At 44.6% G+C, this 27,557-nt stretch overlaps 1 protein-coding gene across 2 annotated transcripts in view; it reads left to right on the top strand.

Moving 5' to 3' along the window:
• The window catches only part of TK2 (thymidine kinase 2), a 45,911-nt gene that overhangs the window by 8,189 nt on the left and 10,165 nt on the right, over positions 1-27,557 (top strand). For both annotated transcript variants that reach the window (XM_089689834.1, XM_089689833.1), the window contains exons 5-6: positions 15,926-16,014; positions 24,227-24,306. In XM_089689834.1, the coding sequence (XP_089545960.1) occupies positions 15,926-16,014; positions 24,227-24,306 (169 nt within the window). The remainder of the gene's footprint in view (positions 1-15,925; positions 16,015-24,226; positions 24,307-27,557) is intronic.

The following is a 27,557-nucleotide window of genomic DNA, read 5'->3' as shown; positions in this document are numbered from 1 at the left end:
GACCAGAGACTGCGGACATAGTACAGGAGATGACCGGAGACTGCGGACATAGTACAGAAGATGACCGGAGACTGCGGAGACAGTACAGGAGATGACCGGAGACTGCGGAGAGAGTGCAGGAGATGACCAGAGACTGCGGAGAGAGTGCAGGAGATGACCAGAGACTGCGGAGAGAGTGCAGGAGATGACCAGAGACTGCGGAGACAGTGCAGGAGATGACCAGAGACTGCGGAGACAGTGCAGGAGATGACCAGAGACTGCGGAGACAGTGCAGGAGATGACCAGAGACTGCGGAGACAGTGCAGGAGATGACCAGAGACTGCGGAGACAGTGCAGGAGATGACCAGAGACTGCGGAGACAGTGCAGGAGATGACCAGAGACTGCGGAGACAGTACAGGAGATGACCAGAGACTGCGGAGACAGTACAGGAGATGACCAGAGACTGCGGAGACAGTACAGGAGATGACCAGAGACTGCGGAGACAGTACAGGAGATGACCAGAGACTGCGGAGACAGTACAGGAGATGACCAGAGACTGCGGAGACAGTACAGGAGATGACTGCTGACCTTTGGGGAGGGGGGGGGGGAGCGGGTACCTTAATTTGACAGGTACCCACTCTTACTCCCGCGGAGTTGTTCTTTGATCTTACCTGTTCCTCTATCCAGCCGCGCGCTGTCTACCCGGCTTCTGTAGTGTGGGCGCTCGGGGGACAGCCGAATGCCCAGTGCGCATGAGCGAGAAGCACTTGCGCTTTGTGATTGGTCCGGCGGCTTCTGGGATCTGTCATGTGTCCCAGGTACCGCCTTACCATTCACAAAAAGCACCGCTTCTTGTGCATGCGCACTTGGGACCCGGCTGTCACACACACTACAGAAGCCGGGAAGACAGCGCGCTGCTGGATAGAGGAACAGGTAAGGTCCCACTGCAGAGCTGAGCGGCCGGCCCGGTATTCTGACATGGCGGCGGTGGAAATACCAGAACGGCCGCTCCATATTCGCTCCATAAGACGCACTGACATTTTCCCCCCTTTTTTGGGGGGAAAAAAGTGCGTCTTATTGAGCGAAAAATACGGTATATCTCTCTAACTCCTGGCATAGAGAGAGAAAATTTTTTGTAAAAAAAAAAGAAAAATAAAGAAAAAATACCTAGATCAAGGTTTGATCTAGTTCAGTGCGACGGTTAGCATTTGGGTCAAGGTCAGGATGTAACAAAAAAATTGGTGTTAGTGTCATTGTCAGTGTGTTTTTAGGTAAAAAAAAAAAAAAGACAAAAACAAAATGCACACTATTGTTTCTGGGCTGTACTACGGGTACAAACAACAAATAACATACATATAAGGTATCGCTGCGATTGTCAACAGCTGGAGAATTTTATTTTGGGTTGTTCTTTGGTGGTAGGTTATGGTAGTAACAAGAAACACACAGCTAAATAAATTATTATTTTGGGCCAGTTTTCCTTTGATAGAAAAAAACGCGGTATAATTCACCTGGATGTACAAAGTAGTTGTGATGATATGTACGGTTTTACTAACACATGTCAACGTTTCAAAATTGTGCTTAGGTATTTTGATTTTTTTTTTTTTTTTTTACCCTTAGGCATGAAGGGGTTAAAGTGTACCTGAACTATGAGCCTGGAGTCACACTTGTGTGGTGTGAATATTTTGTATGGCTCAAATCGTACCACATCCACACCAAAAAGGTGCAGGACCCTTTTTGTTTTGGTCCGCACTAGAATCCCATGTGATCCGATTCTGCACATTGCAGACTGATTTCGGGGTGTTAATTTAACATACACACATGCAGCGGTTCGCATGAATGGGGTGCTATTATGATGCGGTATGGAATTCGCACAGAAACTGCTGCAAATTCCGCACTGCATCAGTGTGAACCCAGGCTGAATGTCTTCTTCCTGTAGCAATATCACATCTACAAAGTAAAAGCAAAGGGTATAAAAGGATCCCAAATGTTCCTTTTTTTTCTCCTGAAATCCTTACAGGTTTCTCCCTGGCGAGAATAGGTATTTGGTCATGTGATATCGGGCCAAGTATAGTTGGTAACATAGTATAGGCGTAACAACAGATTGGCTGGCTGTGCTCTGGACCTCCCTTTTTCTGAAATCGCACAACCATATGTCTAGATTTGATCATCTGACCATTCATGGGAGGAAGAAGCAATTGGCCTCGAGTTCACACTAAAATGCGGCGCAGGAAACCTGTGATCCGTGCAGGTTTACTGCACTGCATTCACATTGCACTGCCCTTTGCAGTCTGCAGCGGGTGTCAATGTGATCTAACAACACCCCAAATGCACCGAATCGCATGGTACAAAACGAGTATCTGATCTGGTTGCAGTGCGTTCCCAAAATCTCGGATGCGGAGCGATTTGCGCACATTCAACATGAATGGGCTCAAATCAGACCGCACTTTTTTAAATGGTTGTAAAGGATCAAAGTTTTTTACATTCATGCATTATTTTTTATTTATTTCAGGTACTCCTATAGCGCTGTCAATTTACGCAGCACTTACATATACAGTTGCAAGAAAAAGTATGTGAACCCCTTGGGATTACGTGGAATTTTGCATGAATTGGGCATAAAATGTGCTCTGAACGTCATCTAAGTCACAACAATAGAAGAACACAGTCTGCTGAACATAATACTACACAAACATTAGATGTTGCCATGGTTTAATTGCACATAACATGTAAACATTCACAGTGCAGGGAGGAAAAAGTATGTGAACCCTTGGACTTAATAACTGGTTGACCCTCCTTTGGCAGCAATAACCTCAACCAAACGTTTCCTGTAGTTGCAGATCAGACCTGCACAACGATCTGGAGTAATTTTGGAACTCTCCTCTTCACAAAACTGTTTCAGTGTAGCAATATTCTTGGGATGTCTGGTGTGAATTGCTCTCTTAAGGTCATGCCACAGCATTTCAATCGGGTTGAGGTCAGGACTCTGACTGGGCCACTCCAGAAGGCGTATTCTGTGCTGTTGCAGCCATTGTTTTGTTGAATTACTTGTATGCTTTGGGTCATTGTCCTGTTGCATCACCCATCCTCTACGGAGCTTCAGTTGGCGGACAGATGGTCGTACGTTTTCCTGCAAAATGTCTTGATAAACTCTGGAATTCATTTTCCCATCAATGACAACAATCCGTCCAGGCCCTGAGGCAGCAAAGCAGCCCCAAACCATGATGCTCCCTCCGCCATGTTTTACAGTGGGGATGAGGTTTTGATGTTGGTGTGCTGCGCCTTTTTTTCTCCACACATAGTGTTGTGTGTTCTTCCCAAACAACTCAATCTTGGTTTCATCTGTCCACAGTATATTTTGCCAGTAGTGCTGTGGAACATCCAGGTGCTCTTTTGCAAACTTCAAACGTGCTGCAATATTCTTTTTGGACAGCAATGGCTTCCTCCGTGGTGTCCTCCCATGTACTCCATTCTTGTTTCATGTTTTCCTTATTGTAGATGTGTCAACAAAAATGTTAGCATGTGCCAGAGATTTCTGTAGGTCTTTAGCTGACACTCTGGGATTCTTCTTTACCTCATGCAGCATTCTGCGCTGTGCTCTTGCAGTCATTTTTACAGGACGACCACACCTAGGGAGAGTAGCAACAGTGCTAAACTTTCTCCATTTGTAGACAGTCTGTCTTACCGTGGACACATGAACATCAAGGCTTTTGAAGATACTTTTGTAACCCTTTCCAGCTTCATGCAAGTCAACAATTCTTGATCGTAGGTCTTCTGAGAGCTCTTTTCTGCGAAGCATGGTTCACATCAGACAGTGCTTCTTGAAACCAGTAAACCCAAAACAGGTGTGTGTTTTTTAAGGGCAGGACAGCTGTCAGCAACACATCCAATATCATCACACTGATTGGAGTCAAGGTTGGCTCACTCCTGGCTCCAATTAGCTCTGGGAGAAGTCATTAAGCTAAGGCCTCACATACTTTTTCCTCCCTGCACTGTGAATGTTTACATGTTATGTGCAATTAAACCATGGCAACATCTAATGTTTGTGTAGTATTATGTTCAGCAGACTGTGTTCTTCTATTGTTGTGACTTAGATGACGTTCAGAGCACATTTTGTGCCCAATTCATGCAAAATTCCACGTAATACCAAGGGGCTCACATACTTTTTCTTGCAACTGTGTGTGTGTGTGTGTATGTATGTATGTATATATATATATATATTCTACATTCACATCAGTCCATCAGTCCCTAACCCTCAAAGGGTGTACAATCTAAAGTCCCTAACGTACATTCATACATACATGCTAGGGCCAATTTAGACAAGAGCCAATTAACCTACCAGCATGTCTTTGGAGTGTGGGAGGAAACCCGCACAGGGAGAACATGCAAACTCCATGCAAGTAGTGCTGTGGTTGGGATTCAAACTAACAACCCTAGTGCTGCCAGGGGGAGGTGCTAACCATTTAACCACTGTGCTGCCCTATACATTCTAAGCATGAAGGTAAAAAAACCCTGTGTGCAGCAGCCCCCCTAATGCTTACCTAAGACCTATCTTGATCCAGCGATGTACATGAGAGCCTAGGCTGTCCTGGGGCTCCTCCTCCCCATTGGCTGAAACAGCATTGAGAGCCATTGGCTCTTCCTTGCAAGCTTTTTTTCTATTCTCAGACATCTTGTTCTAGGAAGGCTACATTCGTTCTCTACGCCCCACTTGTGTATGTGAATGTAGCCACCCTCTCCTGCTCACCCCTGTGGTGGACTACACGTCTATATCCACACACATTCAGCTCCATGGGAATTGTAATACACAGAGAGCTGATCGTATGGACAAAAATAATGCACCACTTACTGCTACACTAGTAGTGTTGAACCGTGTCATTAGAGGAAAGGTAGCCTGATAGGCTGAAAACAACGAGAGACTTTATAAACCAAAAGAGTAAAAAATGAGCCATGGTGTATATATTTACTTTGGAATAATTAATGTAAAAAATTGTTTAGTGTCACTTTAAAGCAATGCAGAGTAATGAAGTCACCAGCAGAGGGAGCTCTGTAGATATGAATGACATGGGCCTTTATTAGATAAGGTATTCTACTTAATCTAATTTTTCAGGTTCAAACTTTTTTTTTTTTTTAATTATTGAACATTTCCTGCCATTTTCAGAAATTAGACATTTTATACTTCCCCTTTTTATTATATGTCTATAATATTGTTTAATCCTGGATACAGGTTGCAGTACCATGCTGTGCAAACCACCTGTAAGTACTGGCGGCACTTACCCAGCCCAGATTGAAATTGAATACGCCTTCTACGCTCCTATAGACATAAAACACTTATTGAGAACATTTTAAGTGCAGCAGTCCTCATATAAGAGTCTACTTGGGGAAAAAAAGTGCAAAATCTTTGCTTCCTTTGTTTGGAGAACTGTGTGCGTTTAAGCCGATATAACATTTCTGATCATGTCAGTGGTTATAGCTGCCTATTGGCGGGATCACTATAAAGTGCTGTGAGAACACTCGACTGTTTCCACAGATTGCTCCCCACCAATAGAATTGCTGACGCATGTCACTTGCTGGTCCTGCGGGCCGGGGAGCGGCGCCGGGCTGGTCCTGCGGGCCGGGGAGCGGCGCCGGGCTGGTCCTGCGGGCCGGGGAGCGGCGCCGGGCTGGTCCTGCGGGCCGGGGAGCGGCGCCGGGCTGGTCCTGCGGGCCGGGGAGCGATCTTTGCAAACATTAGAGTATTCCTATTTCCTGCCAATTCCTATGATCTTGTTGCGCGTTTTGACCAGCATCGGAACCGCGTGTTCAACATCAACCTTTTGTAAATATTTTTAGGTGGTGGGAAGCAGACATTGATGGGAAACTGCTGCAAATGTGATAGAGAAAGCAAAGGGTAGAAATGATTACGCAAGATCTGCAGTATGTCCCTCACACATGAGCAATCCGCGGGTCATTTTTACAAATATAGTTTCTAAGACCTTAAATAATCACTTTAAAGCTGAATTCCAGGAATTCTGATCCTTTGTTGAAAAAAAAAAGAAAAAAAAAAGGCACCCTATGATTTTAAGTCCAGTGAGGTGCATGGCATCTCCTGGACTTATCTCTATTCCGTATATAGAACAGCTTTTCTAGAACTCCTGGAAGATGAGCATTGCTGTAGTTTTGGGATTCTTCTGATCTCAGCATCTTCAATAGAGGCGCTGCACCTGCTATACCAGGGGTAGGCAACCTGTGGCTCTCTAGCTGTTGTGGAACTACATTTCCCATGAGGCACTGCAAAGATTACAAAACTGACCGTTACAGCTATGACTTGCAGAGGCATGATGGAACTTGTAGTCCTGCGGCTCTCAGGTTGCCTACCCCTGTGGTATATCTACCCCTGATCTCCTTCTACCCAATCACAGAAGCCTTTGTATTTTGTGAAAGTGCTTACGTAATACAAAGGCTTGTGTAAACGGGCAACAGAGGGGAGGGGCGGACATAGCTGTTCTGTGTGCGCCTCCTGTGATCCCCGAGTGTCTCTCCTGCAGCGCAATAAACTTGTCAGATGTAAATTAATAGAGATAAGTCCAGGAGGTGCCATGCACATTGTTAGACTTAACTAATAGTGTGCTTTCATTTTTACAAAGTGTCTGAATTCCTGGAAATCAGCTTTATAGGATAAGTTCACCTTTCAACAAAAAATAATAAATGCACATTTATTTGCTAGTAAAAAAAAAAATCTGCATTTTTAATTTTTAATTTTTTTTTTAATTGTAGGAGCCTGTAAAGCATAGCATCACTGATGCCGTGCAGGTCTGCTGCAGACCTGTCAGTGTTTCTGCTTGCTTGTACCTCATACAAACAAGCCGATACTTACGGACAGGAAGAATCCATGAACTACTATGGAGCTCAACGGTGCTGGTAATTCATTGAGAACTACAAGCAGACAGCCACTAAGGCTATTGGGACTTGTAGTTTCTCATTCACAGAACACCGTGAATGAGTGACTTGGCTGGGTGGGTGGAGCCCCGCCTGGCCACAGGTTTTTAAAAAAGAAGATCCCCGCTAGCTGTCAAAATAAACAGAAGCAGGGATCAGTCATTTAAAGCGGAGTTCCACTCACATTGTCAAAAAATAAAAGTCAGCAGCTACAAAAAACAGCCACTCACCTGTCCCTCGGTCACATGGTGTGTCCCCGCAGCCCATTTCCCCAGCCGTCCTGTATTCCAGGAGGTCGGCATCTTCAGTGTGGGCACCCAGCTTCAAGGAAGTGTCGCCGCGGCCATTTTGTTGGTTGTTTACACATGGTTTTCAACCAAATGTTTGTTCAGCCAGTACAGAGCCATTGAGGGAACAATGCTGTGAGCTGAAAGTTCCTTTCTTTTAATGTAAGTCATGAATACATTTGTTTCTATGGTTTGATTTCTGCCTAACAGCCTTCTTCTCTTTATGAGGACTTTGGAGGAAGGAAGGAATGGAAAGATATGGATTCCATAAGATAGCCTATGCTTGAGAATAACTCCCAGAGGGTTTTCATGGAACATTTAGGATCATTTTCCTTCCAACTGGATTGAAGTGGAAAATTTGGGACCTTGGCATTGGACACATTTTGGATTTATTTGAATTTTGGGACATATTTGGGATTGAATTTGATTTGGTCACAATTTTTAATTTAATTGTATTAATTTTGATTGCATCAATTTATTTTTATTTGTGGAATTTTATTTTATTTTTTTGGGATTTATGTGGTTTATCACAAAAAGGATATGTTATATACCCAGCTGTGACTGTTTGAGGCTTCACAGCCGGGTAGCCACTGCGCTTGAGTAGTGCTGAGCTTCATGAATGGTCCTGTAGTCTTCTGGGACCTGTCGCATGTCCCAAAAGACTACAGGGAGGGAGGGAGGACACGTTCTGCTTCCAATTGCCTAGGCGATCGGACCGGAAGTGGGAGGGGGTACCTGTCAAATTCGGGTACCCGCCCCCCAAAGGTGCTAATCCTTAATGGGGAGCAGTCCTTAAAGTGGAACTTCCCCTTTTGGGTGGAGCTCCACTTTAATAACTACGCCCTGAATATGGATGTAATGTGTTGAGATGTGAACTTTATCTTTTTAGTCTACATGTATTCCAAAAGGCTTCTTTGCTCCTCTGCACAGGTCTTCTTGACCGTTCAGATCTGTGCACTGTAGAGGTGTGTTTTTTTGTTTTTGATTTGTTTTTTGGGGTTTTTTGTTTTTGTTTTTTACAGAGCCGACTGCCAGCCAGCAGTGTTGTAAATGAGGAATTTGTTTTGACCGTCTTTTCTCTTTAATTGGCGATAAAGGGTTACTTTCTTATTTCTTCCTTTCCAGTTATTAATAACAACTGTTTCGGTATGTGCGACGTAACCTTTAGATGGGAAATTCCGTCCGTCCTCATCATAGTTTCTGTAAACAGACTTCTGTCTCTGCTAGATAGGCCACCATCTGGCAGCACACAGGTTCCCGGGATCAGAGCCCCTATTAGCTCAAATTCATCATTTAATAATCTATTTTGGGTTGATTTTTGGCCAAAAAGTGATTAGTGGGCAGATTTTATGAGAAGAAATGCCCGGATAGGCTGTACACAGAATGAAAAGGGATCTGTGTGTTTCATTTTGTTTTTTGGAAAGTGCCATTTGGGGGGGGGGGAATCTGTATAAACAATTGCATGCATTTAGAGCCGGTTCAAAACGCAGTGCAGGAAAGGCGCAATCAGTGCGCATTTCCCACACTGTGTTCAAAGTGCACTGTGTGTGATCAGCTGAAGGTGTCAGTATATTCCTAAAGAGGAGTTTTCAGCTTCCAAAAATTAAAAGTCCAGCAGCTATAAATTCTGTAGCTGCTGACTTTTAATATTAAGGCACTTGCCTGTCCAGGGATCCAGCGGTGTCCTCACCCCGAGCTGATTCTTCAATTGGCTGTCCGGGTGCTGGTGCCGCCATTTTGATTAAGGGGACTCTGCATAGAAGTCTTGCAGCTTCACTGCCGGTTTTCCTACTGCGCATGCGCAAATCGTGCTGTGTTTTGTGAATCGGCTGCAATCCTTTGCGACCTGTGAGAGGAAGGAGGGGGACCGAACTGCTCCCACCCCCAAAAGGTGCCAAATGTGGTAGCGGAGGGGGGGTGGGGGAGGCAGATAAGCAGAGCTTCCACTTGTGGGTGGAACTCTGCTTTAACGACACCCAAATGCAGATCGCAAATGCAGTGCATTTGCTTGCACCAAATCGCATGGTACCATATGATCTGATGCGGTATGTTTTGTTTTTTTGTTTTTTTTTTTACTAATTTGTGTGCAATTTCAGCCCATTCAAATGAAACGGCTGAATATTCACAGCTCAGGAATCGCACACCGCATTCCTGCATAATTCGGGTGTGAATCAGCCCTTATAGGGACAGTAAAGTTCATATAAACATTGCTTACCCACTTCATGACTGCCCTATTGCAGAACTACTGCCACAGGGTGGCAGGGCTGCCCAAAATGAGATATATATATATATATATATATATATATATATATATATAACACGTGATTTTGTATTTCCGGGTATGGGACTCACACGCCACCCTACCCATTGTTATCTACAGCTGTAGATCACCGGGTCCCGGCCGGAGATTCCCTGCCAACACCCAGCAATCGCCGTGGAACACTGAAAGGGAAGAGGTCTGTATGGAAACAATACAGATCTCTCCCCTGTCAGCACCAGCACGCTGCTTTTTGTATTGCTCTGCTTGACAACCAATCAGCTTCTAGCTTCGGCTTGTTCAGTAGCACTGAATTAAAACTAGAAGCTGATTGGTTGCCATGCACAATTGCTCCAGATTCGGTCTGCTTCAGTCATAGTAAATTCTCTGCAGTGTAACTGAAAAGAGTGCAGAACAGGACGTTAAACTGTTACTAAACCCACAACAGTACAATCAGTCTGTATATGCAGTAAAGCATGCTTGTTATACTCACTGTGGCACCTAAGGGGTTAATCTTCACATTATGTAAAAAGGCTGTTTGACCCTGTCTTCTCTGAGCCTCCCCTTCTTCCACAGTCCTCAATCCGTCTGCTGATAGAACTGAACTCTAGGAGTCACTCTGTACATGCTCAGTTAAGTGCGTATGGCTAGAGTTTTTTTGTTTTGTTTCTTCTTTGGGAGGGTGCATGTGATCAGCATAGGGCCAATCAGCACTGTCCAGACAGAGGGTCAGGGGTCTAGGACAGTTAGAGCTGAATGAAAACTCCTTCAAGCTTTAACCAGTACTCAGCTGGACACTGATAGAAGCCACAAGACTGCTCTAACTGCTGATGAGACAAGGTATTTAGCATTTTTTATATTTACTAACATAATTGCATTTCCATGTAGTGTGTACTGTGGTAGACCGGATATAGTGATTGCAGGGTCCGGGGAGACCGGATATAGTGATTGCAGGGTCCGGGGAGACCGGATATAGTGATTGCAGGGTCCGGGGAGACCGGATATAGTGATTGCAGGGTCCGGGGAGACCGGATATAGTGATTGCAGGGTCCGGGGAGACCGGATATAGTGATTGCAGGGTCCGGGGAGACCGGATATAGTGATTGCAGGGTCCGGGGAGACCGGATATAGTGATTGCAGGGTCCGGGGAGACCGGATATAGTGATTGCAGGGTCCGGGGAGACCGGATATAGTGATTGCAGGGTCCGGGGAGACCGGATATAGTGATTGCAGGGTCCGGGGAGACCGGATATAGTGAATGCAGGGTCCAGGGGGAACAGCTGTAGTGAATGCAGGGTCCGGGGAGACTGGATATAGTGAATGCAGTGTCCGGGGGGACCGGATATAGTGAATGCAGGGTCCGGGGGGACCGGATACAGTGAATGCGGGATCCGGGGAGACCGGATACAGAGAATGCGGGGTCCGGGGAGACCGGATACAGAGAATGCGGGGTCCGGGGAGACCGGATACAGTGAATGCGGGGTCCGGGGAGACCGGCTACAGTGAATGCGGGGTCCGGGGAGACCGGATACAGTGAATGCGGGGTCCGGGGAGACCGGATACAGTGAATGCGGGGTCCGGGGAGACCGGATACAGTGAATGCGGGGTCCGGGGAGACCGGATACAGTGAATGCGGGGTCCTGGGTTTAGTAACACTTTATAGGGTTTCTGGCATGGTCAGGTATATTTTGCACTTGTTGAAAAGATATAACAAAACCTGCTCAGTTGTATATTTAACAGACAAAAGGGAACAAATAAGAGGAGTTCATTGTTCGGGTTTGCATAACACTAAAATACAATTGTAGAGTTGATTTGATGTAAATTGAGGATGACGAGCCACGTGAGAGTGAATGTAAAGTAGAAGTGGAATCTGACTGGGGCACTTTCCTATCAGTGTAATAGAAGTGTAATTTTTGGGACTTCCCTTTTTATGAAAAGTGATTGTTTACTGGTAAGCCACCTGCCTTGTTCTCTGCAGCAAAGAGGAACTAACTCCCATTACCACACCGTGTCTGGATTAATAGGCACTTGGTTGTTTTCTCTCTGCTTAAAGTGATTATTAGGCCCCTTTCAGATGGGGCGGACCTGTCAGGGGATCCCCCTGCTTAGCGGGGGATCTCTCAATTGATGGATGACAGGCGGTCTGTTTCCATCCAGCCGCCCCATAGAATTCGGATAGCAAAGTTATTGTTTGCAACAAGCAAGTTGTGTAATAAATAAATAAAATACTGATCACTTCCCCAAAGTAGTACAGTGTTACTATGGTAACATTATAATACTTTGGTCATAGTTAAAAAAAGAGAAAAATTTATAAAAAATTAAAAATAATAAAATTGAAGAAAAATATTTTTTTTTTTCGTACTGTCACCAGTCAGTGTCCCTGATCACCGCCACACCAGTTATATGCTGACGCTGTACTTCACTGGTGACAGTATGTAAAAAAAAAAAAGTGACTTTTCTTAATTTCTTCATTTTCCGAAAAATGACAAAACAAATTGCAACTTCAAAAAACTTGCCATGCCTCTTATGAAGTACGTCGGACTGTCTACTTTGCAAAAAAGGGTCATTTGGGGGATATCTGTACTGTTCTGACATTCTTGGACCTCAAGTAATTAGATTGGCTGTCAGTACTTCAGGATTGATCAATATTCAGATCTATACCATAGTTTGTGAACTCTATAACTTTCCTACAAACTAAATAATATATACTAATTTGGGTTATTTTCACCAAAGACATGTAGCAGAATACATCTCGGCCTAAATTTATGAAGAACAATTATTTATTTGCAAACTTTTATAGCAGAAACTAAGAAAAACGTGTTTTTTTTTTTTTTTTTTTCAAAATTTTCTGTCTTTTTTTGTTAATTTAGCAAGGAAAATAAACACCCAGTGGTGATTAAATACCACCAAAAGAAAGCTCTAGTTGTGTGAAGAAAATGATAAAATTTTAGTTTGGGTACAATGTTGTATGACCGCGCAATTGTCATTCAAAGTGTGAGAGCGCTGAAACCTGAAAAATGGCCTGGGCAGGAAGGGGGTAAAAGTGCCCGGTATGGAAGCGGTTAATGAATTTTAATACATAAAAACACAATATATATAAAAGATGATGTTACAGTTCTTAAAAAAACCTCTATAATCAACACTTTAAAATTTTTTACAGGTTACCTGGTTAGAGTTACAGAGGAGGTCCAGCGCTAGAATTATTGCTCTTGCTATAACAATCGTGGCTGGTTACATATGCGGCTTGGCTTACAAATGTGTTTGCTTCTGCATGCGAGTAAACAGGACAAGAATGCTTTAAAAATTTTTTTTTTTTTTCTTATTCATTTTTTTTTTTTTTCTTTCTAACACTTTTATTCCTATTAGAATGTGAACATCTCTTGTAATAGGAATAAGGCATGACAGGTCCTCTTTATCTCTCCTCTATGCCGGAAAGCCAACTCTATGGTAACCCGGCGCCATCGCCAGATTGGTTATCCAGCTCCCTGATCGCATGCGAGAGCACAGAGACGCAGAAGGGGGAGACTTCCCTACTGCTGCCTATAAAAGCAATCCAGCGGCTAATCAGCCACTTGGATGGCTTTTACGAAAGAGGGAATCGTCCGCTGAAAAAGGAAAAAAAAAAAAAGGTATATGAATGATGCCTGTAGCTGAGGAAGGATGGAAAGAAGTGAAATGGGGGAGGAAGAAAGGAGGAGGAGGAGGGGAGGGGAAGGAAGAAAAAGGAGGAGGGGAAGGAAGAAAAAGGAGGAGGGGAAGGAAGAAAAAGGAGGAGGGGAAGGAAGAAAAAGGAGGAGGGGAAGGAAGAAAAAGGAGGAGGGGAAGGAAGAAAAAGGAGGAGGGGGAGGGAGGAAGGAAAAGGAGGAGGGGGAGGGAGGAAGGAAAAGGAGGAGGGGGAGGGGGGAGGAAGGAAGGAAAAGGAGGAGGGGAAGGAAGGAGAGGGAGGGAGGAAGGAGAGGAAGGAAGGAAAAGGAGGAGGGAGGGGGGAGGAAGGAAGGAAAAGGAGGAGGGGAAGGAAGGAAAAGGAGGAGGGGAAGGAAGGAGAGGGAGGGAGGAAAAGGAGGAGGGGAAGGAAGGAGAGGGAGGGAGGAAAAGGAGGAGGGGAAGGAAGGAGAGAGAGGGAGGAAAAGGAGGAGGGGAAGGAAGGAGAGGGAGGGAGGAAAAGGAGGGGGGAGGAAGGAAGGAAAAGGAGGAGGGAGGGGGGAGGAAGGAAGGAAAAGGAGGGGGGAGGAAGGGAGGAGAGGGAGGGAGGAGGAGAGGGAGGGAGGAGGAGAGGGAGGGAGGGAGGAAAAGGAGGAGGAGAGGGAGGGAGGCAGGAAAAGGAGGCGGGGGGAGGAAGGAAGGAAAAGGAGGAGAAGGGATGGAGGAAAGGTAGTGGAGGGAGGGTGTGTATAATATATATATATATATATATATATATATATATATATATATATATATATATATATATATATATATATATATATATATATATATTACATACATACACGCTCTGTATCTCTATCTCAGACAGCAACAAAATAAACAGCAGATGTGACCTCTATGCTAGTAAAAATAAAAAGATAATATAATAAGGTTATAGAGTTAATTGTGTGTAATATAAAACTTTTTTTTTTTTTTTAATCTATAACCTCATATTATTTTTTTTATTTTTACTTGCATAGAGAAGGTTACATCTGCTGTTCATTTTGTTGCCGTCTGAAATATTTCCTGTCCCAGAGACGCAACAGGAAGTGAGTGATTCTCCCCACATTTTTAGCCTTGGGGACAGTGGTCAGCAGGATATATACTGGATATATTATGTACCGTATTTGCCGGCGTATAAGACGGCCCCCTACTTTTCCTGTTAAAATATAGGGTTTGAGCTATACTCGCCGTATAAGACTACCCCTCTTTTATCCCCACTGACACCAATGATGGGGCGCTATTTTTCCCACTGATACCAATGATGGGACACTATTCCTCCCACTGACACCAATGATGGTGCCCCATCATTAGTGTCAGTGTGTGAGGAATAGTGCCCCATCATTGGTGTCAGTGGGAGGAATAGTGCCCCATCATTAGTCAGTGGGAGGAATAGTGCCCCATCATTGGTGTCAGTGGGAAGAATCGTGCCCCATCATTGGTGTCAGTGGGAGGAATAGTGCCCCATCATTAGTGTCAGTGGGAGGAATAGTGCTCCATCATTCGTGTCAGTTGGAGGAATAGCGCCCCATCATTGGTATCAGTGGAAGGAATAGTGCCCCATCATTGGTATCAGTGGAAGGAATAGTGCCCCATGGTTGGTGTCAGTGGGGAGGAGGAATAGTGCCCCATGGTTGGTGTCAGTGGGGAGGAGGAATAGTGCCCCATGGTTGGTGTCAGTGGGGAGGAGGAATAGTGCCCCATCGTTGGTGTCAGTGGGGAAGAGGAATAGTGCCCCATGGTTGGTGTCAGTGGGGGAGGAATAGTGCCCCATGGTTGGTGTCAGTGGGGGAGGAATAGTGCCCCATCGTTGGTGTCAGTGGGGGAGGAATAGTGCCCCATGGTTGGTGTCAGTGGGGGAGGAATAGTGCCCCATCGTTGGTGTCAGTGGGGAGAAAAGTGCCCCATCGTTGGTGTCAGTGGGGGAGGAATAGTGCCTCATCGTTGGTGTCAGTGTGGAGGAGGAATAGTGCCCCATCGTTAGTGTCAGTGGGGGAGAGGAGCGGCTGCTCCTTCTTTCAGTTCGGCCGCTTGATTTTCGCGGGGCCGTTCGGCTCCGCCTCCTCGCCGGTGATTGGTCGCCTGTGTGCCTTTCCAGTGCTGGCGCCCAATCACCGGTGAGGAGGCGGAGCCGAGCGAGCGGCGGGACCATCGAGCGGCCGAACTGAAAGAAGAAGCAGCCGCGCTTCCTGGACCGGATCGTCGTGGGACCGGGACCGGAGCCAGGTAATGTACAGCAGCCCCCTGCCCTCCCCTGTACTTGGTGTCCGTTGGAGGAGGAGGGGGGGTGGCGCCGCCCCTCGAAAAAGTGCCGCCCTGACACCGGCTCGCCGTATACCGGCGTATAAGACGACCCCCGACTTTTAAAAGATTTTCACGGGTTGAAAAGTCGTCTTATACGCCGGCAAATACGGTAATTTCTGGATAGACCCAATCTGGTCCACAAACAAAAAAACAAAACAAAAACCACCCCAAATAAAAACTGCACAGGGGTTCTAACACTTTGCTACTCTTGAACGAAGTGCATGTATAGCCGGTGCTTTAAATATGGGCCAGCCAGCAGGCCATCTTGTATTTGTGTCTTTCTAAGCCTCCCCCCTCCTGTTCCAGCAATCACAAATCTCATTCCTCTGCTTTTCCGAGGACCCCAGAGAGTGTATTAGGCTGCCGCGGTGATACATTGGCTGTCAGTCTCCGGCGTTCTGATAACACGGCTTTTTTGGTTAAATGTAATCCGCGATCTGACTGAGGCTTCTCACACGGTGACATGTCCATTAACTTGTCTGCCCTGTGTGTATTCTGCAGTGGGAAGATGCCTGAAGTGGATTATGTGGTTTTAACGGAGTGGTTTAACTGGATCACAAAGAACATTGACCTCTCTGTAGACCTCATAGGTAAGCCCTGAAATTCTCCACTTTATATATTTGAGTGCAAATATGATCGGTATGTGCGGTTTTAATTGTGCCAAGCCCTTTAAGCAGGAACTTCCTTATAGAGTACTGGTGGTTAAGCAGGAACAGGCCTCAAAGCAGGACTAAATTGTATCGGAAACAACTGTTGAATTCGTTTTTAATATTCAACGCAAACTTCCCCATCCATCCATGTCTCCATGCTTTATTTTGCTGAGAAATCACTTTGAAAAACACCTCTCAACCATTTTTAGCTACCAAGGGCTTGGTGATTCATTTAGCATTTACTTCCTGGGATCCGTCTGCCCTTGGCTCAGGCATGCAGGCAGGAGGCTGTGCCTCCAAAGGTATACCAATCACTAAACCGCGCCAATTGATGCTTTTAAATATTTATATCCAATCAGCTGCCACTTTAAATACTATGGCAAAATAATAAAAAAAAATACCACCCCTATTATTGGTGATAATGTGTTTGCACATAGAGATCATTAGAAGGAATTAATGTGACGCTGCTAATTATCGCCAATAATAGGGGTGGTATTTTTTTTTAATTAGGAGGCTGTGCCTAGCTGACAAAGCCTCCCCTCCAGATGAAAGAGAAAAAAATGGAGACTCCTAGGATATATGACCTCATTTTGACTAGGACAGAAAACTGGAAGCAACTTGAGGAAGTGAAGGCAACTAAAGAGAGGGAAAAAAAAAACGTTTTTAAGGCTGGATTCACATATATGCAGTGCGGTATATCGCATGTGATGCGCACAGGAACCGCGCCGCATTCTTGTGCAAATCACATGTGATTTGTGTGCGGTGCGATCGGAGCCGTACATTTTGTATGGGTCAAATCGCACCCGCACCAAAAGGGTACAGGACCCTTTTTTGGGTCCGTACTAGAATTGGATCGCATGGGTGTTCACATCTATGCGATCCGATTCTGCGCATCGCACTGCATTTTGCGGACCGATTTTCAGGGTGTTGTTAACATACACACCCACAGTGGTTCGCGTGAACGGGGTGCGATTGCGGTGCGGAATTTGCACAGAAAACACTGAATTCCGCACCATATCAGTAGAAAAAGGATTAAAAATTGTTAAAGTTGATAGTTTAGTTCCGCTTTAACCACTTTCAGTCCGGGACAATTCTGGCATTCCTTTCCTACATATAAAATACATCATCTTTTGCAAGAAAACGACTTGGAACTCCTAAAAATTAATTTTTTTTTTTGCAGAGGCCCTAGAGAATAAAATGGTGGGCTTTGCATAAATTATCTCACACGATATTTGTGCAGTGGTTTTTCAAACGCAAATTAAAGAAAACAAAAAAAAAAAAAAAAAAACTTTAATGGATCTGAATGCACAAAAATAATACCCAATTATTTGGTAGAATATGATATTACGCTGAGTAAACATATATCAGACATGTCATGCCGCCCAGCCGTCAATCTACTATAGGCTGGGCGGGACACTCGCCGTTGTGACTGGGCGTCATATGACGTCCTGTCAAAAGGAGCCACTCACACGGCCGCGCAGCGGCACGATCTTTCAGTGGCTGTGTCCACGGGACACAGCCGATGACATACCACTACACCGGCCCGTTGCCAGTGTCATGTGACCAATCACAGCAGATCACATGTCAATTGTATACAATGGATGGCTTCCTGTCATGCCATCCATTGTATACAATTATGGTGTTAGCTGTGACTGGTCAAGGCAGTCACATGATACAGACAGGGCCAATCACAGCCCATCTGTATCATGTGATCAGCTTTGCCCAATCACAGCTAATCAGAATAAAAGACTGACTGAACCAGTTTCATTCAGTAACAAAGATTGCAAATATCAATGAAATACATTGGTATTAGCAATCATAATGTGTTAAAAAAAAAAAAAAAAATCCTGATCACTTGCCCAGAGTAGTTCAGTGCTACTATGGTAACGATGTATTGCTTTGGTCACAGTGTGCTGAAAATTAAAATAGTAATGTAATAAAAAAAAAATAAACATTTGCAAAAAAAATACAAAATGCCTCCAGAGTGGGGGAACTCTAATACAGGAGGTGTGTTTACTGGCTAGATCGCCAGGTGAAAAAAGAAAACTTCAGCCACCACATCTGATGATTGATGAGCTGCAATCTCCTATCCTTCTCTCTTTCTTTTTCTTTCTCTTTCTCTCTTTTTCCTTTTTTTTTTTTTTTTTTTAATAAAAAACAAAACAAAAATTTTTATATATATATATATATATATATATATATATATAAATATAAAAAATCTATCATACACACACTGTATGTTGAAATGTGATGTTATTGCAAAATATTTAAAAAAATTAATTTCAAATATATGTTAAAAAATTTTTTTTTTTGTATGTTAAAAAATCTGAAGCATCTATTTAAAAAAAGTATATTTTTTAAAATGTATATATTCTTCAGATTTTTTTTTTTTTGAAACATATAAAAAAAGTCATTTTAACAGATATTTTTACATATATTTGTAAATGCATTCCAAAAATATAGATTTGTATTTTTAAAGACATACAGTATATTTGAAATGTATATTTCAAATCTATTTTTCTTCCGTATGGGTAGATATGACTTCAGGTGCGATTTGCAAATCGTATGTCGCACTGGTGTGAACCAAGGCTGATACGGCTTTAGCAGACGTCTGTGTTAGAATGACATCCTACCAATTCTCTTCACTGCCCGCTCTTCTTAGGATATAAAAACATTACCTGTGATATATTCTGTCAGTATGGAGGCTTTAGAGGAATTGGAATGAGCATTTCACGGAGTGCGTTCCACGTTCATCCATCAGCTGAATGAGAGAGAAGATTGCAGTGGGCCCTGGAGGCACGGAGTCGCTTTGTAGCATTGGCAGATGTCACACCACCTGTCAATCTTGGCCGTGCATACATCACCAGAAGAACAATCGAGAGTGCGACAAAGAAAATAGCTAAAATAATCTGTGAGGCTCAATCTACAAAGCGAAGGATAAGAATCCTCGTGTGACAGTTATTTTCGGCTTCATCCAATTTGAGGTTTAGGGCTCATTCACACTTGTGCGCTATGGCAACGCGCACCAAAACATACGTGTTAACATGGCATACCACAATGCATAGCAATATACCGTATTTTTCGCTCCATAAGACGCACCTAGATTTTAGAGGAGGAAAACAAGGCAAAAAAAATTCTGAACCAATGGACTGCAGACATAGGACAGGAAATGACCAGAGACTGCAGACACGGTACGGGGGACGACCAGAGACCGCGGACACGGTACGGGGGACGACCAGAGACCGCGGACACGGTACGGGGGACGACCAGAGACCGCGGACACGGTACGGGGGACGACCAGAGACCGCGGACACGGTACGGGGGACGACCAGAGACCGCGGACACGGTACGGGGGACGACCAGAGACCGCGGACACGGTACGGGGGACGACCAGAGACCGCGGACACGGTACGGGGGACGACCAGAGACCGCGGACACGGTACGGGGGACGACCAGAGACCGCGGACACGGTACGGGGGACGACCAGAGACTGCAGAATTTGACAGGTATCCGTTCCCACTTTCCCGGAGTTATCCGCCCCCCCTGTAGTCTTGTGGGACACATGACAGGTCCCAGAAGACTACGGGGCCATTCACAAAGCGCAGAGATTCTCGCACATGTGCAGTGGACACCCGGCTGTGAAGCCGCAAGCTGTCACAGCCGGGTGTCCACGCTGAAGATGCCGGCGCCAAGGAGAGAAGACAGCTGGTGAAAGCAGGACACCACTGGACCGAGGAACAGGTAGGACGGAGAAGCGGGTTCTTCTGCACAGTAGAGCCGAGCGGCTGGCCCTCTATTCTAACACTGTGGTGGTGGGAATACCAGGCCTGCCGCTCCATATTCGCTCCATATGACGCACAGACATTTTCCCACATTTGTTGAGGGGGGGGGGGGGGGAAGTATGTCTTATGGAGCGAAAAATACGATGCCTTCTGTATGTAAAACAAAAACGCATGCGCATCCATCCATACCTTTGTTCAAGACTGGCCTCTCCTGTACATGGGCAACCTGGGTGCCGGCCATTGTAGTCCATCTATTGAAAATATGACGGAATGTCGGCCGCATTACACTTTGCTCCTCTTACAGTATTTTTTAACAATCAATGAATTGACCGCCTACAGCAACGTCTCCACCAAAGAACCAACCTTACTGACGCGTTTTACCACTTCTGATTTCCTCACATGGATAGGATTTCCCCTTTCCTGAGAGCCAGGAGTGGTAAAACGCGTCAGTAGGGTTGGATCTTGGGTGGAGACGTTGCTCTATTTCCGCCTGCTGTTTATAAACGGCAGGATGGTGGCACTCCAGGGGCGGGTTGCCGTTCATAAACGGCACCCGCCATTTCTAGCTGTGCGTGCTCCCTGGGAGCGCGTAGCACCACGATCCGGTGCCTGCTGTGTCCTCCAGACACAGTGAAACACCGATTGTCGGATGGGACCTCTGTACGAGGTCCCGATCATGTGATCGCTGATTGGCCAATCAGCGATCACATGCAAAGTAGTAAGCAAGATGTCACTTGTGACATCATTGCTTACTACGTGTGAAATCTGTGAATGATCACAGAGGTCACATGGTACAAGGCTATTCACAACAGCCTTGTACCATGTGACAAGCTGTGACCAATCACAGCTCACTCAGTTCTCAATGGCTGCAAGAATGCAGACAGAGAGAAAGAAATGATTGCTTTTACATCCTATATGGGTGTAAAAGCAATCACTGTTAAAAAAAGTAAAAAAAAATCTTCATCACCCCCCACAAGTAGTACAGTTGTTGCTAAGTTGCTAAGGTGACAGTATGTAAAAAAAAAAAAACCCATAAATAATAATATACAAAAATAAAATAAAAATGTAAAAAAAGTTTAAAAATTATAATTTTTGGTTAAACTAATTTGGCTTATTTTTTTTTTACTAAAAAGATAACGGAATACATTTCGGACAAGATTTATGATGAAAGATTATTTATTTGCAAAATTTTATAAGAAAAACACTTTTTTTTTTCAAAATTTGTGGACATTTTCATTTACATAGCAAAAAAAATAAATATCCCAGCGGTGAATAAATACCACCAAAATAAAGCTTTATCTGTCTCAAAAAAATGGTAAAAAATTAATATGGGTACAGTATTGTATGACCGCGCAATTGTCATTCAAAGTGTGATAGCACTGAAAGCTGAAAATTGCCCTGGACAGGAAGGGGGTAAACGTGTCCAGACTGGAAGTGGTTAAATAGAAAGAAAAAAAAATACCAGAGGTGCTAGTTGGAGTGCGGCTGACCATCATTCACACCGTCTCTATGTCCCAGTCTTTGTGAATGTCATCCCAACACATTGTACTGTAGTGCTTAGTGTACCACATTGTATATACCGTGCGTTGTGGTGCACTGCATTTTTAATAACTGGTCATATATATATTTTCTTTTATCCATTGTGGTGTTAGAAGCCCACTTGAGTGAAAGCTGTGCGCCATGACGTGTATTGGTGTTACTAAACCCACAACAGTAAAATCAGTCTGTATATGCAGTAAAGCATGCTTGTTATACTCACTTTGGAACCGAAGGATTTAATCCTCCGCAGTGTGTAGAAAGGATGTTTGATCCTGTCTTCTCTGATCCTCCCCATCCTCCAATGTCCCCAATCCATCTGCTGATAGAACAGAGACTTGGGGACAAGCTGCACATGCTCAGTTTTGTGTGTATTGCTAGAGTTTTGTTGTTTGATTTGTTTTTTGGGAGAGTGCATGTGATCAGCATAGGGCCAATCAGCCAGTCTAGATAGAGGGTCAGGGGTCATGCAGGCTCTTGGGACAATCAGTGGAGAATGAAAACTCCTATTAGACTTAACCAGTGATCGGCCGGAAACTGATAGAAGTCACAAGACTGTTTGATCCTGTCTTCTCTGCCCCTCCTCTTGTTGAAATGACCACCCGATACAGACGGAATCCGTAGTCACATGCACATGCTCAGTTTAGTATGTATTGCTAGAGAGGTTTTTTTTTTTTTTTTTTTTTCCCCTCTCGGGAGAGTGCATGTGATCAGCAGAGGGCCAATCAGCACTATCCAGACAGAGGTCAGGGGATTTGTATCCTCCTAGAGCAGAAAGAAAACTCCTCCTACAAGCTTTAACTAGTGCTCTGCTACAGTCACAAGACTGCTCTAACTGCTGATGAGAAAAGGTATTTAGCAATTTATATTTACTAAAACAATTGCATTTCTATGTTGTGTGTACTGTGGGAGACCGGATATAGTGAATGCGGGGTCTGGGGAGACCGGATATAGTGAATGCGGGGTCCGGGGAGACCGGATGTAGTGAATGCGGGGTCCGGGGAGACCGGATGTAGTGAATGCGGGGTCCGGGGAGACCAGATATAGTGAATGCGGGGTCCGGGGAGACCGGATATAGTGAATGCAGGGTCCGGGGAGACCGGATGTAGTGAATACGGTGTCCGGGGAGACCGGATGTAGTGAATGCGGGGTCCGGGGAGACCGGATGTAGTGAATGCGGTGTCCGGGGAGACCGGATGTAGTGAATGCGGTGTCCGGGGAGACCGGATGTAGTGAATGCGGTGTCCGGGGAGACCGGATGTAGTGAATGCGGTGTCCGGGGAGAGCGGATGTAGTGAATGCGGTGTCCGGGGAGAGCGGATGTAGTGAATGCGGTGTCCTGGGAGAGCGGATGTAGTGAATGCGGTGTCCTGGGAGAGCGGATATAGTGAATGCGGTGTCCTGGGAAACCGGATATAGTGAATGCGGTGTTTTGTTGTTTTTTTTTTTTTTTTTTTTACTGGGTATTTTTTCAAAAAAAATATATAAATTTTTTTAAAATTGCACATTTCATTTTCGGTTTTCAGCCAAGTGCATTTTGAATTTTCAGTTTCGACACCAGAATTTTAATTTTGGTGCACCACTAGTTTGCGTATACATCTGTTTTTACTTTTCTAATAGAGGGCTATCGCTGAGGTAATGCACACAGTTGGCGCGCCCATTTTTTTTTTTTTTCTACAAACACTCCTCATTGTGTAAACGCCTTCTAAAATATTTCTTTTAAGATACAATTGCGCTCACATAGATAAATACAATGCTCAATAAGAACAAATCACCGAGACTGGGTATTGCGTTCACTTCCAGTTTGTGATGCCTTCAGGAGGAGGCTCCGCCCGAGTTATTTCGTCATCAGATGTCTTCCGTCACCCTGGATGGTGTCTCGTGATGAAGAAACGTGTTGTGTTGGAGAACATCTTGATCACTGGCTGCAGGCACTGATCAGTGTATTTTGACAGCAGCGAGTCCCATGAATACATTGTCGCAGCAGGGGGGTTCTTCCATCTTTTTCGTTTGTGTGGATTGAAGTTTTTTTTTTTTTTATGGGGCTAGCTTTGGTGTCATGGATGAATGGATGGATTTTACACCCCAAGATGTTGATTCTGCATAGCAAAGTTGCTTTCAGATAGGTCACTTTTTTTCATTTAGTAAAACCCTTTTTTGTATATATTTTTTAAATTATGCACAAGGGACAGTATTTATTAATGCAAATGTCCCTTGTGCTGATGGTTACTGCTTTTAGTTGAAATCTGAAGTCCTCGGCTCCCCTTTTCCATGTTCACAACCGTAATCTTCCAGGTTCTGCGGGGGGGGGGGTTAATAGAGCCAAGGGACCTTTGATAGGCACGCATCCTGCCAACTATGACTGCCCTGTCCCCCCCCCCCCCCCCACCCTCCACCCTCCACCATTCATAGAATGTGTAGTAAAGCTTCCATGAATAGAAAATGATCTATGGGCGGATGAATGAAAGAAGACTTTGGATTTCAACTAAAGCAATGGCCATCAGCACAAGGGACACTTGGCATTGATAGTAAGTACTGTCCCTTGTGCTGATATTAAAAAAAAAAAAAAAATGTACATAGATTGCCAGCACTTTTAGATGGAGTGGAGGACAGGTTCTCTTTTAAGCAGTCACTGCTAGCTGTAGACCCGTCCTGCATTGGGCAGATTGCTGCTGCCAGTATAGAATATTGATTTTGTGTTTCCTGTGCAGCTGGGGTAGCAATCCACTGGGAGGATCTCTGGCAGTAAATACACACTCATTGTTCACTGCCGTGCAATGTGACAGCTCACAGCTATAAATAATTAATAAAGCACATGTGTTTTCCCCGAACAGTGTATCTGCGGACGTCCCCAGAAACCTGTTATCAAAGGTTAAAAATGAGGTGCAGAGAAGAGGAGCGCGTGATACCGCTGGTAAGGCCATATGATTGGATAATGGTTTCCATTACCGTGTCTTCCTTTAAACATCCGTCTAAGCTGACCTTTTACTCCATTCAGGTGAAGGAGCAGAAAGTCACAACCAATCATCAAAAATGGCAGTCTGCTCCGTACATAAAAAAAAAATAGTTCACGGCTCTAGCCTGCAATTTAATTAAATGGGGGGGGGCTAATTGTTTTGAATCACACTATAACTAGATTAATAGGTCAGCAGAAAGCAGGGCCTTATGTTACCCCCCCTCCCCCCCATATGTCTTACAAACTGAACTTAAAAGGGGTTTTGAAACCTTACAGGGGCATAAAACCCAAAAGCATTGTCAGTCTGGGGGTAGGGGAGTGTTAGAGATACTAGCAGATTTAAATACACTAACACATGGAAGCCAAACTCCAGCTAATGTTTTATAGGCAGTTGCAGCAACCGTTTTCCTTTGGAGATAAAGGTTTTGCATAAATACACCCCTGTCAGTGTTAAATGGTCAGCTTACCAATTCTTAAATGTGATGGCTGCATTAGTTTTTCTTTTGTAGGCTTGGCTTCTATATTCATATGGTGATCCAGCCAGTAAGTCTGTTTTTCAACATAACAAGCTCTCTTGCAGTTATAGGGATCGGCCACATCACCCTGAACGCGCCCGATCTCATCTGATCCCAGAGGCTAAACTGAGTCTGGCCTGGTTAGTACTTGGATGAGTTACAGGGATCAACCAGACCATCTAACACTGACAGGGGTGCTAAAAAATGATCAGATTTTATTTATGCAAACCCTTATGGAAGGAAAACTGTTGCTGTAACTGCTTATAAAACGTTAGCTGGAGTTTGGCTTCAGTTTGTTAGTGTATTTAAATCTGCTAGTTCCGCTAACACTCCCCTACTCCCAGAATGACAATGCTGCTGTCTACTGTGCTTCTTCATCCAGAGTGGGCACTCTAATACAGGAGAGGTTTGTTACTGGCAAGATCACCAGGTAAAAAACAGGAGAAAAAAAGAAAAAAAAAACAAATGCAGCCACCACATCTAATGGTTGGTAAGCTATAATATATTATATTTTTGGTTTTGGGTTTATTACCGCTTTAACACCCCTTGATAAAAGGTAAGCCAACTGTACATGGTTTTATGGCGTTGTCAAAAAATATTAAGGGCCCCTTTTACACTATAAGGTGCATTATTGCTTTTATGGTAACATTCTGTATTTCTGTGTTTGTAGGAAGACCCACCATTTTTAAAAACGTTATTTTTGAATGGATTAGATGGTTACTATAAATTCAGATGTATAACTAGGAGGGTGTAGCTGTGTCTGAAGACTGTGCATCACTGACAGCCATGTGTCTATACCAGGGGTCTCCAAACTTTCTAAACAAAGGACTGGACCGTGACCAGTAGGAGTAGAAAAGGTCCCGAAGTCGGTATGAAAAAATAATGACCCCTAGCGTTCAATATTGGGTTGGCCCATCCTTTGCATCTATAACCATTTTACCTCTTCTGGGAAGGTTGTCCACCAGGTTTAGGAGGATATCTATGGGAAGGTTTGACCATTCTTCCAGAAGCGCATTTGTGAGGTCAGGCACTGATGTCAGACGAGAAGGCCTGGCTCACAGTCTCCGCTCTAATCTATCCCAAAGGCGTTCTATCGGGTTGAGGTCAGGACTCTGTGCAGGCCAGTTAAGTTACTCCACCCCAAATTCAATAATCCATGTCTGGTTTACAGGCATGTTGGAACAGGAAGGGGCCATCCCTAAATTGTTCCCACAAAGTTGGGAGCATGAAATTGTCCAAAATGTCTTGGCATGCTGATGCCTTGAGAGTTCCCTTCACTGGAACTAGGGGGCCAAGCCCAACCCCTGAAAAACAGCCCTACAGCATAATCCCCCCCTCCACAATCTTTTACACTTGGCACAATGCAGTCAGGAAAGTACCGTTCTCCTGGCAACCACCAAACCCAGACACGTCCTTCGGATTTCCAGACAGAGAAGCGTGATTCGTCACACCTGAGAACACGTCTCCACTGCTCTAGAGTCCAGTGGCGGCGTGCTTTACCCCACGGCATCTGACACTTTGCATTGCACTTGGTGATGTAAGGCTTGGATGCAGCTGCTCAGCCATGGAAACCCATTCCATGAAGCTCTCTACGCACTGTTGTGCTAATCTAAAGGCCACACAAAGTTTGGAGGTCTTTAGCTATTAACTCTGAAGACAGTTGGCGACCTTTGCGCACTGTGCGCTTCAGCATGTGCCGACCCCACTGTCTTATTACGTGGCCTACCACTTGGTGGCTGAGTTGCTGCTGTTCTCAGTTGCTTCCACTTTGTTATAATACCACTAACAGTTGACCGTGAAAAATTTAGTAGCCAGGAAATGTCACAGATGGACTTATTGTACAGGTGACCACCTATCACGGGACCACGCTTGGAGTCACTGAGCTCCTGAGAGCGACCCATTCTTTCGCAAATGTTTGTAGAAGCAGTCTGCATGCCTAGGTGATGATTTTATACACCTGTGGCCATGGAGGGGATTGGAACACCTGAATCCAATGATTTGGAGGGCTGGCCCAATACTTTTGGCAATATAGTGTAGGTGCGATTTGTCACGTGGCACAACAACCCTTTTTCAGGTGTCCAACAATTTATGTAAGTGAATGTCCGATGTCCCAACAATTCTTCTTGTGTATACTTGTCAGATATTCAACAACTATATAGGTGTGGTTGTCGGGTGTCCAATTAATGTGGATATGATGGTCAGGTGTCCACAAACGTTTGGTCCAGGGGCGGACTGACAATTCATGGGGCCCCCGGGCAATAGGGGATCATGGGGCCCCTGTGTCCTTGCCCAAACTCAAAAAAGCTTATGAAAAAGGTACCAGGAGCATCTCATGGGGCCCCCTACTGACCCCGGGCAGTGCCCGAGTTTCCAAATGGTCAGTCCGCCCCTGGTCCTATCATAGTAGTAGGTTTCCTTGCATGATTCATTGTTACTGCTTTGGCTGCCATTATGCTTGTATATTTTTCTGTCTATAGCATTTCCAGTCCATCAATTTTAACCTTTTATAAAATACTTGATATTTAAGGCACAAAGAAAAGCCTTCTTTGTAAAGGTGTTGAATAAATACAGCTGTTATTCAAGGTTTTCGGAGAGTCATCACTTATTACCGCAGTGGTTAATGGTTCACTTCTCTCAAAGAGCACTGCCTTGAATGAATAGGGTCAGACACTCTAGAGAAGAGTAATAGAGCAG

This window comes from Staurois parvus, unplaced genomic scaffold (assembly GCF_062004578.1).
Source record: "Staurois parvus isolate SC_StPar_1 unplaced genomic scaffold, SC_StPar_1.0 ptg000498l, whole genome shotgun sequence".
Lineage (NCBI taxonomy): Eukaryota > Metazoa > Chordata > Amphibia > Anura > Ranidae > Staurois > Staurois parvus.
The sequence above is the reverse complement of the archived record's forward strand: the minus strand, read 5'-3'. Positions and strand labels throughout refer to the sequence as shown.